Below are 14,409 nucleotides of genomic sequence, written 5' to 3'. Positions count from 1 at the left end.
ATCCATCCATCCATCCATCCATCCATCCATCCATCCACATCTATCCGTATCTATCCACATCTATCTGTATCTGTCTGTCTAGATAGGGATAACTCCAGATCTCTGTGATACGGAGCTATCTCAGAGTCACCTCATCACCCCGGGGATGCAAGGGCAGCCAGCTCGGTTTGCCGGCAAAGGGTGACGGCCAAATGGGTTTCCAGCCCAGTGCAGCTGCCAGCAGCTTTCTGGAGTGGAATCCGGCCAGGTTTGACGATGGAGCTGGACCCCCGCTCTCCCTGCAGTGGGAATGGTTGGTATCGCCTGGTCCATCACTGGGCAAGCTGGGGCCTGCCCTGCGCTTTAATGAATAGTCATGAGGGACAGAAAGGGGTGGGTCCCGTTTTGTTGTTGGATGCGGCTAGTTGACAGAACTAAGGGAGATGAAAAAAGCCAAAAAGCCAACACACGCGGCACACGAGTGGCAGCATCCCTGATGCTGCCCGTCCCGGACCCGCTCCCTCGTTCACCTGCCTTCCTACCCCAGCCATCCCCACCATCGCCCTGACCCCATGACTCCCGTGGCAGGACGCTTCCCAGTGCTCCGTGAATCCCGAGACGACTAAAATGCTGTACATTAGCGACCCGATGCAGCATTATACCACGGTAGGTGCTACTTGTTACTTACGGGTTTCTCCTTCCTGCTATTTCTTTGAAATCCCCCTCCGCCACCAAGGCAGGAGCTGGGCACAGGCTCTGGCTCTGCCTGCGGAGCACCCCTGCCTGCCACTGCCCAGGATGTGCCAGGGGTCTGGAGCAGTGTGAGCCTTCCCCTGTCCCATGGCCTCACGGAGGACCTGTGGCTGCTCTGGCCCCGGAGTGCCAGCATGGGATGCCGCAGCCGTGGTGGCTCGGTCAGCATCCCTCTTGTTTTGCCTGATCCGGTGCTGGCAGAGCCCAAGGAGCCATTTAAACCTTTGGTGTCAAGGGGTGCAGCTTCCTCGCCCCCGTATGTGCAGACGGGAGGGGTGCTAACTGTAGCATCCATCCAGAGATCCCCCTGCGGTGCCGGGCACCACCAGCACCAGTTTGTCTCCTGCCAGGAAATCCTCAGCTGGGCTGGCAGCATGCCCCCCAGGAAGGCTTTCCTTCCTGACTTTAAACCCTCGGGGAGGGCAGAGCAGATAGAACAGCACCTGCGCTTGCAGGCGACACGTTTTCAGCCCTGTCCTGATGCACTGAGGTTGCTTTCTTAGTCAAAAAGGGGTTGTGTCTTCTCTCCGGCATTCCCGAAAGTTCAAATCAGGCATAGATGCTGTGAGAGATAGAAAGGAGCGGTGCTGCGCTCCCCAAACAGACGTCACTTCATTCCTCTTTTGTGTCTTATGGGTATAAAGCCGAGATGTACCGGGTCTGTTTTGTACTGTCGTGCCGATAGTTGGGAGGTCGTTGCTGCAGTCATGGGAATATTTATCTCTGTGTGTGGATAAACATCCGTGTGTGTGTATATTTACAGACTTACACACAAAGGAGCTGTGGTGGGTTTGTTAACGCACACACACAAACATTCATGCCCTCGATTTGTTTCTTTTGGGAATGTTTCCAAAATCTAGTCAATTTTCAAGGACAAGGTGGTCGCTTTCCCCCTGCTCCTGACTGTGGGCATCTCTGCCAGCGGATTCCCAAAGCCCCAGGAGCCAGGGCAGTGCCTGCTGCTTTGTGCTGGCTGGGGGTCCCCGCTCGGAGCAGCCAGCCCAGCTTGCAGAGGTGACACCCCGGGTCTCATGTCTCCTTCGTGTGCTGTTGCTTTCCCCACGGGAAGGCTTTTTCCCCTGCGGAGGTCAGGATGCTCTTCTCCATGGATCAGTCCCAAGGAGCAGCAATCCCTTTTCTCCTTGCTGCTCCCATCCCATGCCTGCGCTTTGCTTTTCCAGGGTGCCCTGTGCTGCACACCTTCCAGCCAGTGCCACCCAGGCCCCCTGGGACCCCGGTCCCTGCCAGCAGCTGCCTGCAGCCAGGCAGGTTCCCGGCTGGATGAAAAGGGTTTCCATGCTCATTTTTAATGCCCATTTTGTCAGTCTCTCATCACTTTTTTTCTCCAGGTGAAGCCTGGGATTGTGGAAGGTTTGGATGGGGGCGGTTTGTCTTTGGCTGGGCTATTTATGGAGCGGCAAGAAGGAATAGAGGGGTTTACTCACATATTTTAGGGGAGAAATTGGCTGTATGTGTAAAAGCAAGCCAGATCTTGTTAAGCATTCCTCAAGTTAGTCACAGGCTCCAACGACCTTGTGAAAGATGCAGACAACAGGAGAACTTTCCTGGAGAAGGGTGATTGCCTTTAAACCATTATACATCGCCGACGGTTGGGTGAGGTTGGGATCCCAAGTTAAAACACGTCTCCTGATTCCTAAGGGGTGAGCCCTTTGGAGAAGGCAGATGGCTGAGGGACTGTCACGGCCGCCTTCCAGGAGCTCAGGAGCTCTCACTTCCCCACAGCTGCCCCAAGGGAGGGCCCTGTGGATTGGGGCTGGAGCTGGGTGAAGTAGGGAGCACAGGCAGGCAGTCCATTCCTCCTCTGATGCGGGGTGCTGCGGGGCATCGGGGTGACAAGTGGCGATGCAACAGCTGTGGGGACTGGCAGCACCCACCTCTGGGACTGCCAGCAACGGCTGGCTTGTAAATAGCAGAAAAACAACCCTTGAGCCATCCTGGAAATGCAGATTTCTGGGGAAAAAGCCATCCCTCCTCCTCTGAGAAATGGTTACATTTGTGTTTTTTTTCTTTAATATTAGTTTATTTCTCTTCTATAGAAAAAATTACTTTTTTTGGTCTGATTTTTGGATGTAAGGCTAAGGCCGCTTTAGCCATGTGGCTTTTGAGAACGTGGCTTTGCTTAGGCTATGCCTGCAGATAAAAGAGCTGCCAGCTCTTACTGGAAGTATCTGATAGTAATTGTGCAGAAGAGGAATAAGAAAAAAAACACTGTAAAAAGTCAGGATTTGGTCCAGCATGGCTGGAACAAGAGCTGGGACAGGCATAAATAGGTACGTTCTCTCCCTGACCTCGCAGCAGCGTGTTGCATCCCAGCGACGCGCCTTGTAGGTTTGAGGTTTTCCCCAAATTAGTCCTGTACCAGAGAAAGCCACTGGAAGCAAATATCTCAGCTTGGAAATGAATCCCACAAACCACCATTCGGGGCTGGCTCTCCTTAGGGAAACACATCCTGTGCCTGTGGATGCTGGCGACGAGTGGGTGCGTGCGGGAGAGGGCTGAAAAGCAGGTTGGATGTTGAGCCGTTGGGATGGGAGCTGTGCCTTTGTCAAAGGGCCGGCTTTCCAGCGGCTTTCCAGCGGCCAGTCGTCGCTCCCCATCCCGCAATGGGACATCTCCTGTACCCGAGCAAACCCCCCCAAATCCCTGCCCAGTCCCCTGCCCGCAAAAGAGCGGCTTCGCATAGCCAGATGTGCTGGAAATCCATGGATCTCGGCAGCTCGCTGCCTCCGGTGAGGACGGAGATGGTAGAAGGGGGTGACTGAAGGGTGGTGGGTTTACCCCTTACACAAGTGGTGACCTGTTCAAAAAGCCAAGCGACCCAGATGGGCTCTTTTGGCTGCCTTTCCCGCACGCTGGCCCTTTAAGGAGGCTGTAACAGGACACCTGGAGCCCTGGAGAAGTGTGGCTGAGCTTTCCATGTCTCTAAACTGGCTGGTGTTTTCTTTTTTCCCTCCTCCCCTTTTCCCTTCCTCCAGTCCCAGTTCAATTTGCTCAACAACAGCATGGATCAGAGCATCGGCAGTAGAAAAGACTCCACCAGACCCTACAGCTCCGAGCACACCTCCAATGTCCCAACGCACTCGCCCTACTCGCAGCCCAGCTCTACCTTCGACGCCATGTCCCCAGCTCCCGTCATCCCTTCCAACCCCGACTACCCCGGTCCCCACCACTTCGAGGTGACCTTCCAGCAATCCAGCACCGCCAAGTCGGCCACCTGGACAGTAAGTCGCGTGTCTTCTCGCCTTCGCTTGCCGCCGCGGACGGTGCTGTCGGCCCACCGGCCACGGATGTCTCGGCGGTGCTTGGCAGTGGGATGCGGGGGGCACGCTCCCACGGGGGCGGCTGGCCACCCGAAGGGGAGGTCGCCTGCGCAGGTGCCCCTGGAATGCAAAATGTGCCAAAAAATGTCAGTGCTTGCTTATAAGGGATTTTCTCCCAAAATGTTGCGAAGCGCAGCGGTTCGAGTGTTACTCCCTGCATGGCAATTCCCTAAACTGTAGGTAAATGTCCCCAAAAATGGCAAAGCTGGAGAAACATCCCCAGGAAGTACCTGCCTTGTTCCCACGGGGGTTCCCTGTGCAGCAACCGCTGTCAGAGGCGAGCCAACCTCAGCTCGCATCTGCTGGGACCCTTCCCACCGTTGCTGTAAATCCTCGCTTGTCACTTACAATCCTTTCCCATCTCGTATCAGAAGAGGGACTTAAGCTCCAGGACTCCCAGCAAATGAACAGGGTCAGCTTTTAACAGCAGAAGGATTGCAGGACGGCATCATGCCGGGCGGGATGTGTGCACGGCAGCCTGGTCCTTGGGATGCAGGTTTGGTCCGTTGCCAGTCTGACCAGCCCGGCAGAGTCCTCTGCACATCAGGGACGTGGGAACTGGGCAGAGTGCATGCCGGCTGCTTTGCTTTTTGTAGAAAAAAGTCCTAAATTCAGACCCTGGATCCTGTCTCTGTGCAGCACCGTCCCTGTTTTTAAGAGAAAAGGGCACATGCGGCCGGTGCTGGAGGTGTTGTTGTGACGGCCACCTCCTGAGCCCCTGGGAAAGCCACTCGCCGGCATGCTTGGGGCAGCCAGGTTTTTCCTCCGGGAAATATTATCGGAGCAGAAAGGCTGGGATAAGACAACCGATGCAAGGAGGGAGCAGCGGGGTTTCCTCCGGGACAGCGGTGTGGCATTATCACAGAACAGGCAGAGCAGACCAGGAGCGATTTCTCCGCCCCAGGCGTGATAATGAGTTTTATTTTTGGAAGCTGATGTGTTTAATTGCCAAGACCGTCCTTTCCACGGTAGAGAGAATGCGTCCTCAGATGCTTTTGTGCAGGCAGACCCCAGGCCGTGGGCAGTGGGTGCTGCTCCGCTCGCTGCTGGCATGGCACGGTGGGATGGGACAGGCTACGGCAGCAGGCGCAGCGCCGGGTCTGTCTCCCACAAAAACCAACGTCCGGATGGAGTTGGCAAAGCAGCGGCAAGCTGGCAGTGAGCTGGTGTTCCAGCACAGCCAAATACATGGCTGTGGGGCAGCAGAGCAGTCTCCCCGTGTCCCGTCACCGGAGCTTCACGGCTTCGCGGCTGCGTCGCGCTGACCAGGGGCTTGGGACCGGCCCCGTGATTAAATACGACTTGCCCTCGTAGGAGTGGTGAAGTGTTTGCTCTTTCCACTGCCCTGCCTTGAAAGGGGTTGCTGAAGGCTGCATTTCATTAGGGTTTGAATAAACGAAGGGTCCTCAGGTAGGATGTGACCCCAGCCCACTCCTATCCCTATCGGGGGGTAACTTGCACCAGTTAAAAGTAATTAGGTAGAGGCATTCCCGCACCACAGGAGCATCCGAGAGGAAAGCGAACTCCAGTGATGCAGGGGGTCTTGTTCCTGCTCTCCCGGCACAGGAGGAGGAGGACCTGGAGGTGACTGATGCTCACTTGCCACTGTCCACAGCTTGCGGTGCCTGGCGATGGTTTTGGGGTGCAGCAGACACAGCTTTGGACAGGGTGCACAGTCGGACAGGACGTGCATATCGAAAGGTGGAGAAAGCACCTCCTGAAGTCACTCTCCGTGCTCACTTTAGCAGTAAGGAAACACCTTCCCTTGTCCCAGAAGGTGCATGTTGCAGTAACTAAAAAACACCACTAAGGTCCTTTTGGCCTGTTGTCCCCCAAATAGCAGAGGGAGCAGGGAGACGCTCTCGGGGGCAGCCCCATGTGGCGAGGGAGCCCATGACAGCCCTCTTCCCTTGCTGCAGCCCCCCAGCCGCCTCGCATCTCCCCACAGATCTAACCAAACAGAGCCCGACTGCCTCAGCATCGCCCCATCCTGACCGTGCCCCTGTAGCTGCCGTGTCCTGCTGGGACCTGTGTTGATCAGGACGGGATTTCTTTCCTTCTCATTGCATTAAGGTCTCCCTGTACATCGGAGCAGGCAGTGCTGCATTGATGCTGCCAGAGCCCTCCTGGACCCAGCGAACGTGCCACGGGCAGCCGTAAGCCCCTGTGGAGAATGCTCCCAGGGCTGGGAGCTGAGGCTGCCGAGCATGCAGCTGCAAGGGGGGGGCCTCTTGGGAAGTAATCCGGAGCGGAGGAGTTAAACGCCCGGACTGGCTTTAATCCTTGGCAGGGCAGTCGGTGAGAAGTGCGGATCTCCGAACCGCGCTGCTGGGGGCATTGTGCGTGCGCCGAAAGCAGGCTGGCTGCAGGACTAGAGCCCACCAACCCAGATCTCACCGTGCTGAAGCCCAGCTCGTGGAGAACAGAAGCAGGTCAGCAGCATCTTGCACCCTGGAGAGCGCGGAGCATGTTGCGCTCGCAATAGTAACGGCTGCAGGGCCACCGACGCGGGCGCGGGCTCGCCGAGGTGGCCACGCGAATTGCTGTCCTGCTGCGGTGACAGCCCGATTCCGTCTCCTCCTGGCTGTCACAGCCACACAGCTGCAGTTCTTGTGCTGGGAGATGGGGCTGCTGCCTCCCCCTCGCCCGCCTTGAGCTCTGCGTTGCTGCTGCTGTGCTTGAGAGTCCGTCCTGGTTAAACAGGGGAAGGGATTCAGCTAAAAAACATACGTTATGTAGCACAGTATACAAATGATGGGTCTGACCGTGGTGTGGTTCTATACATAGACTGTGACTGCATCTGTAGCAGCGTACAGGGCTAGGATAGCTGTTAGGAAATGCAGGAATTTGGGAAGGAAAGCCAAACATGGGGCTGGGGACAGTGACATCTGACAGCTCGGTGACAGTCCAGCCCAGGGTGGCTGCGTTAACCATCCCGGTGCACAAAGGACACGCACGGTTTGATTCATCCCCCTGACAGCAACACCACTGCCTGTCCCATCCGTAGCCGGGGAAGCCCCACGCTGTCTGAATCCTTCAGCTGCACCAAACTCTTTACACCAGGGCAGGCGTTGACCACAGGTTCGGCTGCAGCTTGCCGGGCAGCGTTTCGGAGCAGCGGGGAGCTCTCCGCCCCAGAGGAAGGCTCTGCTGGACCAGCAGCTCCGAAGGTCTCCTGTCGTCCGTGGTCGGATTACGGAGAATCCAGCCAAGGAGGAACTGACAGCTGGTGCGCAGGCAATGCCAAACCAAACAGTTCGATGTGAGCCGTCCCGTCAAATGCCTTGATACGATCATGAGGTTTGGTTGCTGGGAGTGCGTAGCCCAACAGATTCCTGGTTTTGAAGGGTTTTGACTGAATCCCTCTGGCTGTTCCTCTGGGAGATTTGGTGTTACTCATTCTCCCGCGCTTAGGAAAGGAGGCCCAGGGCTCCTGGCCAAAGACTGTTTGGAGCTGAGCTGTCTGCAGGGTGGCTTGCTCTGCAGGAGCTGGGCCGGGGAGCATCACTTGGGGTGGGGGGAGCAGGGCTTTGCTGAGCCCACTTTGTCCACACTTTGAACCCTCTGCTGGCCAAGCAGACGGGGTTTGGGAGGGAGATGCAAAGGAGATGGAAGATTTGGAACAGATGCCTTGCAGGGTGATACCAGAGCAATGTACTCCATGAGAGAGGTCTCCACGGGAAGAGTAGGGGTGGCTGATCGCCGTCTGCGCCGGAGATGGTTTCTGATAGCAGGCAGCTCTTTAATCTAATAGAACAAGGCATAATGAGATCCAAAGCTTGGAAGCTGAAACCAGGCAAATTCAGACTAGAAACAAGGTGGAAATTTTTTAACAGTGAGGATAATTAACCGTAGGAACAATTTACCAAGGAATGCGGTGGATTCTCCAGCTCCTGAAGTATTCAAATGAGGAGTCTGCATATCTCTCGACAGATAAGCCGCACTTCAAGCAGACGTTGTTGGCTCAACGCAGAACGAGTGGGCAGGGGTCTTGGGGCAGCAGTGTCGGGAACCCAGCCAGGGGATCATCGCCTGTTCTCTCTAGTGCTGAATTTCTAAATTTAGGAAATGGGTGAATGGGGAAGGGGCAGAGATTTGGGACGTGGGTTTGGGGCTTGCGTTACCGGCACCAAGCCTGTCCTTGCAGAGAGCTGCCATCACGGTGGGTGCTGTTGGACGTCCCGACTCCCGGGCTGCTCTGAGCACCGCACGCTGCCGCAAACCCTGGACTGAAGCGGCCGCGCCGGTCTGTGCTGCGCAAAGCCCTCCGTGCCCCCACTGCCTCCCTTTTCATTTTTAATGGCCTTCTTATCAGCAGAGAGCAATGGCCAGATGCTGAAAATGAGGTTATCCCTGTAGGTTTGAAGCCCCCCTCTGGTAGCTGCTTCGGTGGGGCTGGGAGGAGGATGGGGAACTGTGGCTCTGCAAGACAAGGCATGCCGGCAGCCTGCCTGCTTGTTGGAAGCTATCCGGCCTCTCGGTTCCCCAGAGCTGCCCGGACATGCTAGAGCCGTGAGCCGAGCTCGGCTGCTTTCTCACCAGCAGCCCCTCACCACGCCGGCCAGCTGGTAACTGATAGATAATTAGTCTTTTTCTCAAGTCGGATCCGCACTCTCTCCCCTCTAAAACGCTGTCGTGTGTGCCAGAGTCAGCCGAAGTGTTAATAGGGTCTTTGGCTTCCTGTGGACAGGCTGCAAAAGGCCGTGGGGGGATGAGCCCCCAGCACAGAGCAGCTGCCCAGGCTCGCACGGAGCCCCTGGAGCTGGGGGGAGATGGACAAACCTCCGAGCTAAGCAGTCAGGGGGGTCCCCTAACCTGGGGATGGGCGCAGAGGGGGTCCAGGCCACTTCCAGGGTCTTGGCTGCTGCTCTGGGGAGGCTGGAGAGGCTCAAGGCTGAGGTGGGATGCTGTGATGGATACCATCCAGCAGTTACCCACAGCAATCCGACCTCCCAGCGCTCGGCTGGCAGGACACTGCCGCGCTGAACTGGTCCCCATTGCTCTGTAGGTCTCGCCGCTGGAGCGTGGGCGCTGGGGGAGCTGCAGTGGTTTGTCTGGTGGTAACTGCATGAGGAGGGTGGAAATAACCACGGTGGCAGGAGCTGGGTTCTCCCTTGTTGGTCACTGTCCAAAGCTCGTTGGGGTAGAGGAGGGAAAATCTTTCAGGAGCATCAATAGCTGCCCCTCCAAACACTCCCTGGCACCTTACCGTATTTTAGGGAGGTACCTGTGGACAGCAGCAGCCTGGAGATGAGGCTGGGGGGGGCAGGCATGGCTCTGAGCCACAACCATCTTTGTTTTGATCTTAGTAGCTGGGCAGGAGAGCGTGGCTATTTTGGGGTGCCAGAAGTAGGCAAGCAACCTCAGCATCAGCCCGCTCCAAAGCCCGTTGAAGCCAACCCACTGGAGGCTTTCCACCAGGTTTCGCAGGGCGTGGATGAGGCTCCAGGAGCTCCAGACACAATGGAATTAAGAAAAAAGGCAAAGGAATTCGGTGTGCAATGTTCCAACACGATCCCGCTATCAGCTCCACTATCTTGAACGTGTACGGTATGCACAGGTCACGGGAGAGACTGACTGGCAACGGCTGCTCCAGTGGGAAGGCAGCGTGCTCCTGCCCGGACCGCTGAGGCGATGGGAGAGGATGCACCGGGGAAATGTGGCTCTGCTCCTCCACGTTGGCATCTGAACCCTGCGGGGACCGAGGGACCTGCTGGAGGAACTGATTCCCGAGCCCAGCTCAGCCTCTTCTCCCCTCCCAGCTTCTTCCCCATATCCAGTCTTGGTAGTGAAGCATGAAGTAACTGCCTCGCTGGATTTTCAGCTTCCTTCTCAGGTGAGAGGGAATGCCAGCGCCGGCTTGGTCAGAGGACCCGAGTTTCCAGCCTCGCAGACGGAGTCAGACTTCCTAGAAAAGACTAAAACAGCGCCCGAGAATGCCAGGGCTGGATGAGCAGTGACAGAAAGGCTGCGATCCTGCCCAGCAGTTATTTTAAGGATGTACACCCCGGGGAAGGAAGGGAGAGGAGTCCTTTGGGGATGAACCAAGAGATCTTAATTAGCATTGGACTTTTTTCTGGCACATGGAGACCCCCCCATCCCGGGAATGGCTGGCAGTGCCCTGGCCATCGCCCCGAAGCATCAGCACTGTGGTGCAGGGAGCGTGGCTGCGGGCATGGGGTGTCCCTTACAGCCATCCCGCGGGCGCCGATGGATGCTCTTGGGCATCAGTGATGCGCTGGGCATACTCAAACCCGGCTCATAGTAAGGGAGCAGCAAAGTAGCTTGGGGAGGAATTTCCAGCTCGGGGAGACGCTGTACAGGCCAGTGATTAAAAAAGGGGTTATTAAAAAAAATTAGAAAGAAAAAAATTAGCTCTGTAGTCGGCATGTCTTCCAGGATCTGTCGTAACAGATTCGTCCGAGCCGGTTAACGGTATTTGCGGTTTGCAAGATGCTACATGTCTGAGGAAGATGACAGACACATTATTATCACCTCTCGGCTGCGATCTGTCTGAACCTGCCCCAGGATGCGGCTCCGCAGCTGCTTGCCGGGGAGCGCAAGGAAATTAGCAGCCGGAGGCAGCACTTTTCTTCTCCCTCTCTTGCCAGGCTAGTGGCTTTATTGGGCTCCATTGACTGCAGTCCTGGACACGTCTTGAGTAGAGCTAATGAGGAGAGTGGAATGTAGAAGAGGAGGAGGAGGAGGCTGGTAGGGAGGTGGTGGGGGGGGAGGATTTGTAGAAAAAGTAATTGTTGAGCAAATCATTTCCTTCAAGAGAGAAAGGAGGACTTGGCTGCGGCCCTCCCGAAGCAGGCAAGTCTAGACGCTTCGGTGTCAACAGTTGAAGATAAATAAGATTTTATCAGCTCCGAATCTGTTGGGACACATCCTTGTAGCGGTTCTGCTGCCCAGGGAGGGCCAGGGGAGATGGACTTCACCGGCAGGTCTTTCCACACAGAAGATTCAGGTTATTTTTCCGCGCGAGGCTGTTGGCATCCATGGGGTAAAACACCTCTCCCCGCGCTGGCTTCGTGCGCAGAAGTAGCTGTGGGTCTGAGCGGCATGGTGACCTCTCCCAGAGCGGGGTCTGGGGACTCTTGGCAGACACTGGGATGAGGTTTAATTCCTTTCTGCAGCCGCATCAGTGGCCGTGAATCGTTGCGGGGCGTTAGCTCGATTGGAGCTTGCGCCGTGTGGCGCATCTCCTCGGATGCAGCGGTGCCAAGAACGCTTTGACAAAGCCCCTCCGTGGCCGATGGCTCCACAGGGCTCTGTCACTCCGGCGTGCCTCTTTCCTGGTACATTCGGCACCGGAGCCGCTCTGTTTTGCCCGAGACGCAGCCGCATTTCAACGCAGAGGTGAAACGAGCCCCATCTAAAGACACTTTGGGGTTCCATGCTGATGGTTAATGCTGATGTACTGCGAGTACTTCAATAATTTGGCTTTTCCAGTTATTCCAAATGCCGTGCGTGGCAGGACAAGTCGCTGTAGCAGGGAAGGGACAGCGGTGGAGGTGCCAATCTACCTTCACCCCAGCAGATGAGGGCTGACACCAAGCTGTGTGACTACAGGGAAACACCCAAAGGAATATACATTTCCTATGAGCCTTGGTGGTAACATAACGGGGGGCAGACCCCAAGGGGCCAAGGGGTAGAGCCAAACTGAGAGTCAAGGCAGGAGGAGCCCTGGGCAGACTGTACCCAGGCTCTTCTGTAGGTGTGAAACCTTGGGGCTGAGGTCTGGAAGTGCTGATGCACCAGCGCCGAGGGAGTGTTGAGGTGTCCTGTGATAACGGCTGGATTTGGTGACCTTAATGGTCTTTTCCAACCTAAAAGATTCTCTGATTCTATTGTTTCCGTGCCCAGGAATGAGTTGCCGGCAGCGTGAGCTCCGACTGCCATGTGCAACCGCTTTTAGGGGGTCAGCGTGTCTCAGCACTGCAGAGGGATACGAGGGACCAGCCCGAGGGTCACCCCTCGTACAGATGGCACAGACCTGGCCATGACTGGAATCCCAAGCAGCGAGGCGGCCGTGCTACCCCGTGATTAAACACCGGCATTTGGATCTCCCGGGTTCCATGAGCGTGGCCGCGCAGGGCACAGCCCTGGCTTCTGTTGCCCGGAGTTCCTTAAGAGTTTGTTGTTGCGGAGGGATCTTTGAAGGCAATCCTGGAGCTGTTAAGACATGATAAGGTTATCAGCGGAGGCACGCCTGCGTGGAGCGGCAGCCTTTCCCCCTGCGGGGCAATCGCTCTGCTATTTAACAGAGATTTATCCGTGTCATAACATGGTATAATGAGAGAATTTGTTACCAAAGAACTCGCTGTAATGCACCTCTACTCTTCCAGAGCAGTTAGATTTCCCAGGCATGTCGAGGGCTGCCCGGGAATGTCTACATGAAAGGATCCTTTGACAGCAGTTGTCAGGATTTTAACACCTGGCAAGGAAGAGACAACCCCCCCTCTCCAAATAACTCTTGTTTTGCCATGTTATCTCCTTAAATCTAGGGTGTTAAACCCCCCACCGCACCATGCTGGGGCAGCTTTCATGGGCCCTGGCCACACCAGAGCATCCTCTTCCATCCGGGCAGTCACCGTGTCCCCAGCAGAGCTCGTGCTTCCAGCTCCAACACAAGCCCGGCTGGATGTGCGGGATTCCCCCGGGAAGCTAACCTGGCTGTGGCGTCACGGTGTAATCAGCCTCATCAGTGCAAAATTTGGGGATTTCAGTGAAAAGCAATGTTTCTGAGCATCCTGGGGCAAGTCCACGTGCTGCCAGTACCAAGGGATAACTTTGCTGTCAAACCCAGCTTCGCACTACGCCTCCCGCTGGCACCTTCCGATGACGGCAGCATCCTCCTGCTCGCCCCAGCGCCGAGCTGCCTCTGACCCCTGGACCCATCCCTGCCAGCCCGCCGGCTTTCCTCACTGGGAGCCGGCTCCTGCTGCCAGCCACAGAATCATGGAATGGTTTGGGTTGAAAGGGACCTCAAAGCCCACCCAGTCCCACCCCCTGCCATGGGCAGGGACACCTTCCACTAGCCCAGATTGCTCCAAGCCTCATCCAGCCTGGCCTTGGACACTTCCAGGGATGGGGCATCCACAGCTTCTCTGGGCAACCTGCCCCAGTGCTTCCCCCCCCTCTCCAGGAAGAATTTCTCCCTCGTATCTCGAATCATTAGCGTTAACATCCTCCCGCGTACTCCGCACGGTGGTATTTTCTTGGCATCGGGCGCTGTGGGGATGAGATAAGATGCTTTGAGCAGGAACATGCCCTGCCATGCAGGGACTGGCTTCTCTCCGCGGCAGGGTTGGGCTCCTGAGAGGCAAACACATTCCTTGTGCGATGGGAACCAGCATGGCACTGGCGAGGCAGAAGGGAATCGCACATCCCCGCAACTGGGAGCTGGGACACGCGTTAATGGGAAGGGGAAGGACATGCTCTGCCTTCCCACCCCTCTTCTCTTGTTCCCTTCCCAATTGCACTGGGAGCTTCCCCTGTGCCGAGCGGGTCTGTGATCTTTCCAAGAGCAATTTGCCTCTCGCTCCCATCCGAGCGCATCCCGCCATGCCCTCACAAGGAGGGGTTTTGTAAGCAGAGCATCCTCCTCCCGTGGCTGCCAGGGGAGCGGTCCCTGCTGCGTCCCCTCTGCACGGCTCTGTCACTGCCAGCGGCTCCACAGGCTGGGGTCTGTGTCCCAGTTGGAATTAAACTCCATCACCTTGCACCATTAGCTGTCATCCCATTAACGACGTTAAGCACCCGTTCCTTAGGCTGTGGTGTGTCGGCACCCTGGGTGCTCCCAGCCCTCGGTTCAGCCAGGAGCTGCGTGTGATAACCAGCTCGGGGTGACGTTCCCAAAATGGGCTGAGTGATGCACGGATGAGGGTTTCCGCTGATTTCCAGCAAGATTTCCTCCGAGCCACAGAGCAGCCGGTGCTGCCACTTTGCCAGAGCACTGGGAAAACGTTTCCTGCGGCACCCGGCTCCGGCTGTATCTGGTTTATGTGGAAAGTGGGAATGATGTAGTGCGAGCAAATTTGCTCCTGTTTAAACCTTCCCAGGGGAAACCCAAGTATTGAGCCTAGGGAATGAGGACTTACTTCAAAGGCAGGCTGAACTTCCTACTGTTGCTGTCCCCCACGACGCCCTAGGAAGCCCCCAGGCAGGGAAGGGACCCCCGCGTTTGCAGGGCAGCAGCAGAGGAAGACGAGGGAGCGTTGCCATGCCGTCGGCATTGACCCGACGGGCGTCTCTTCTTTTCCAGTATTCCCCCCTGCTGAAGAAACTCTACTGCCAGATTGCAAAAACATGTCCCATCCAGATCAAGGTG

General features: G+C 56.5%; 1 protein-coding gene across 1 annotated transcript in view; it reads left to right on the top strand.

Annotated features, from left to right (window-relative positions):
* LOC104511147 (tumor protein p73-like) overlaps nucleotides 1–14,406 on the top strand; it is a gene marked incomplete at its 3' end in the record, with an annotated part of 18,698 nt that extends 4,292 nt beyond the window's left edge. The window contains exons 4-5 of the mRNA XM_010153637.1: nucleotides 3,729–3,974; nucleotides 14,344–14,406. Coding sequence (XP_010151939.1) covers nucleotides 3,729–3,974; nucleotides 14,344–14,406 — 309 coding nt within the window. The remainder of the gene's footprint in view (nucleotides 1–3,728; nucleotides 3,975–14,343) is intronic.
* Between the last annotated feature and the right edge of the window lie 3 nt (nucleotides 14,407–14,409).

The sequence above is a fragment of the Eurypyga helias genome, unplaced genomic scaffold (assembly GCF_000690775.1).
Source record: "Eurypyga helias isolate BGI_N326 unplaced genomic scaffold, ASM69077v1 scaffold22026, whole genome shotgun sequence".
Classification (NCBI taxonomy): Eukaryota; Metazoa; Chordata; class Aves; order Eurypygiformes; family Eurypygidae; genus Eurypyga; species Eurypyga helias.
The sequence above is the reverse complement of the archived record's forward strand: the minus strand, read 5'-3'. Positions and strand labels throughout refer to the sequence as shown.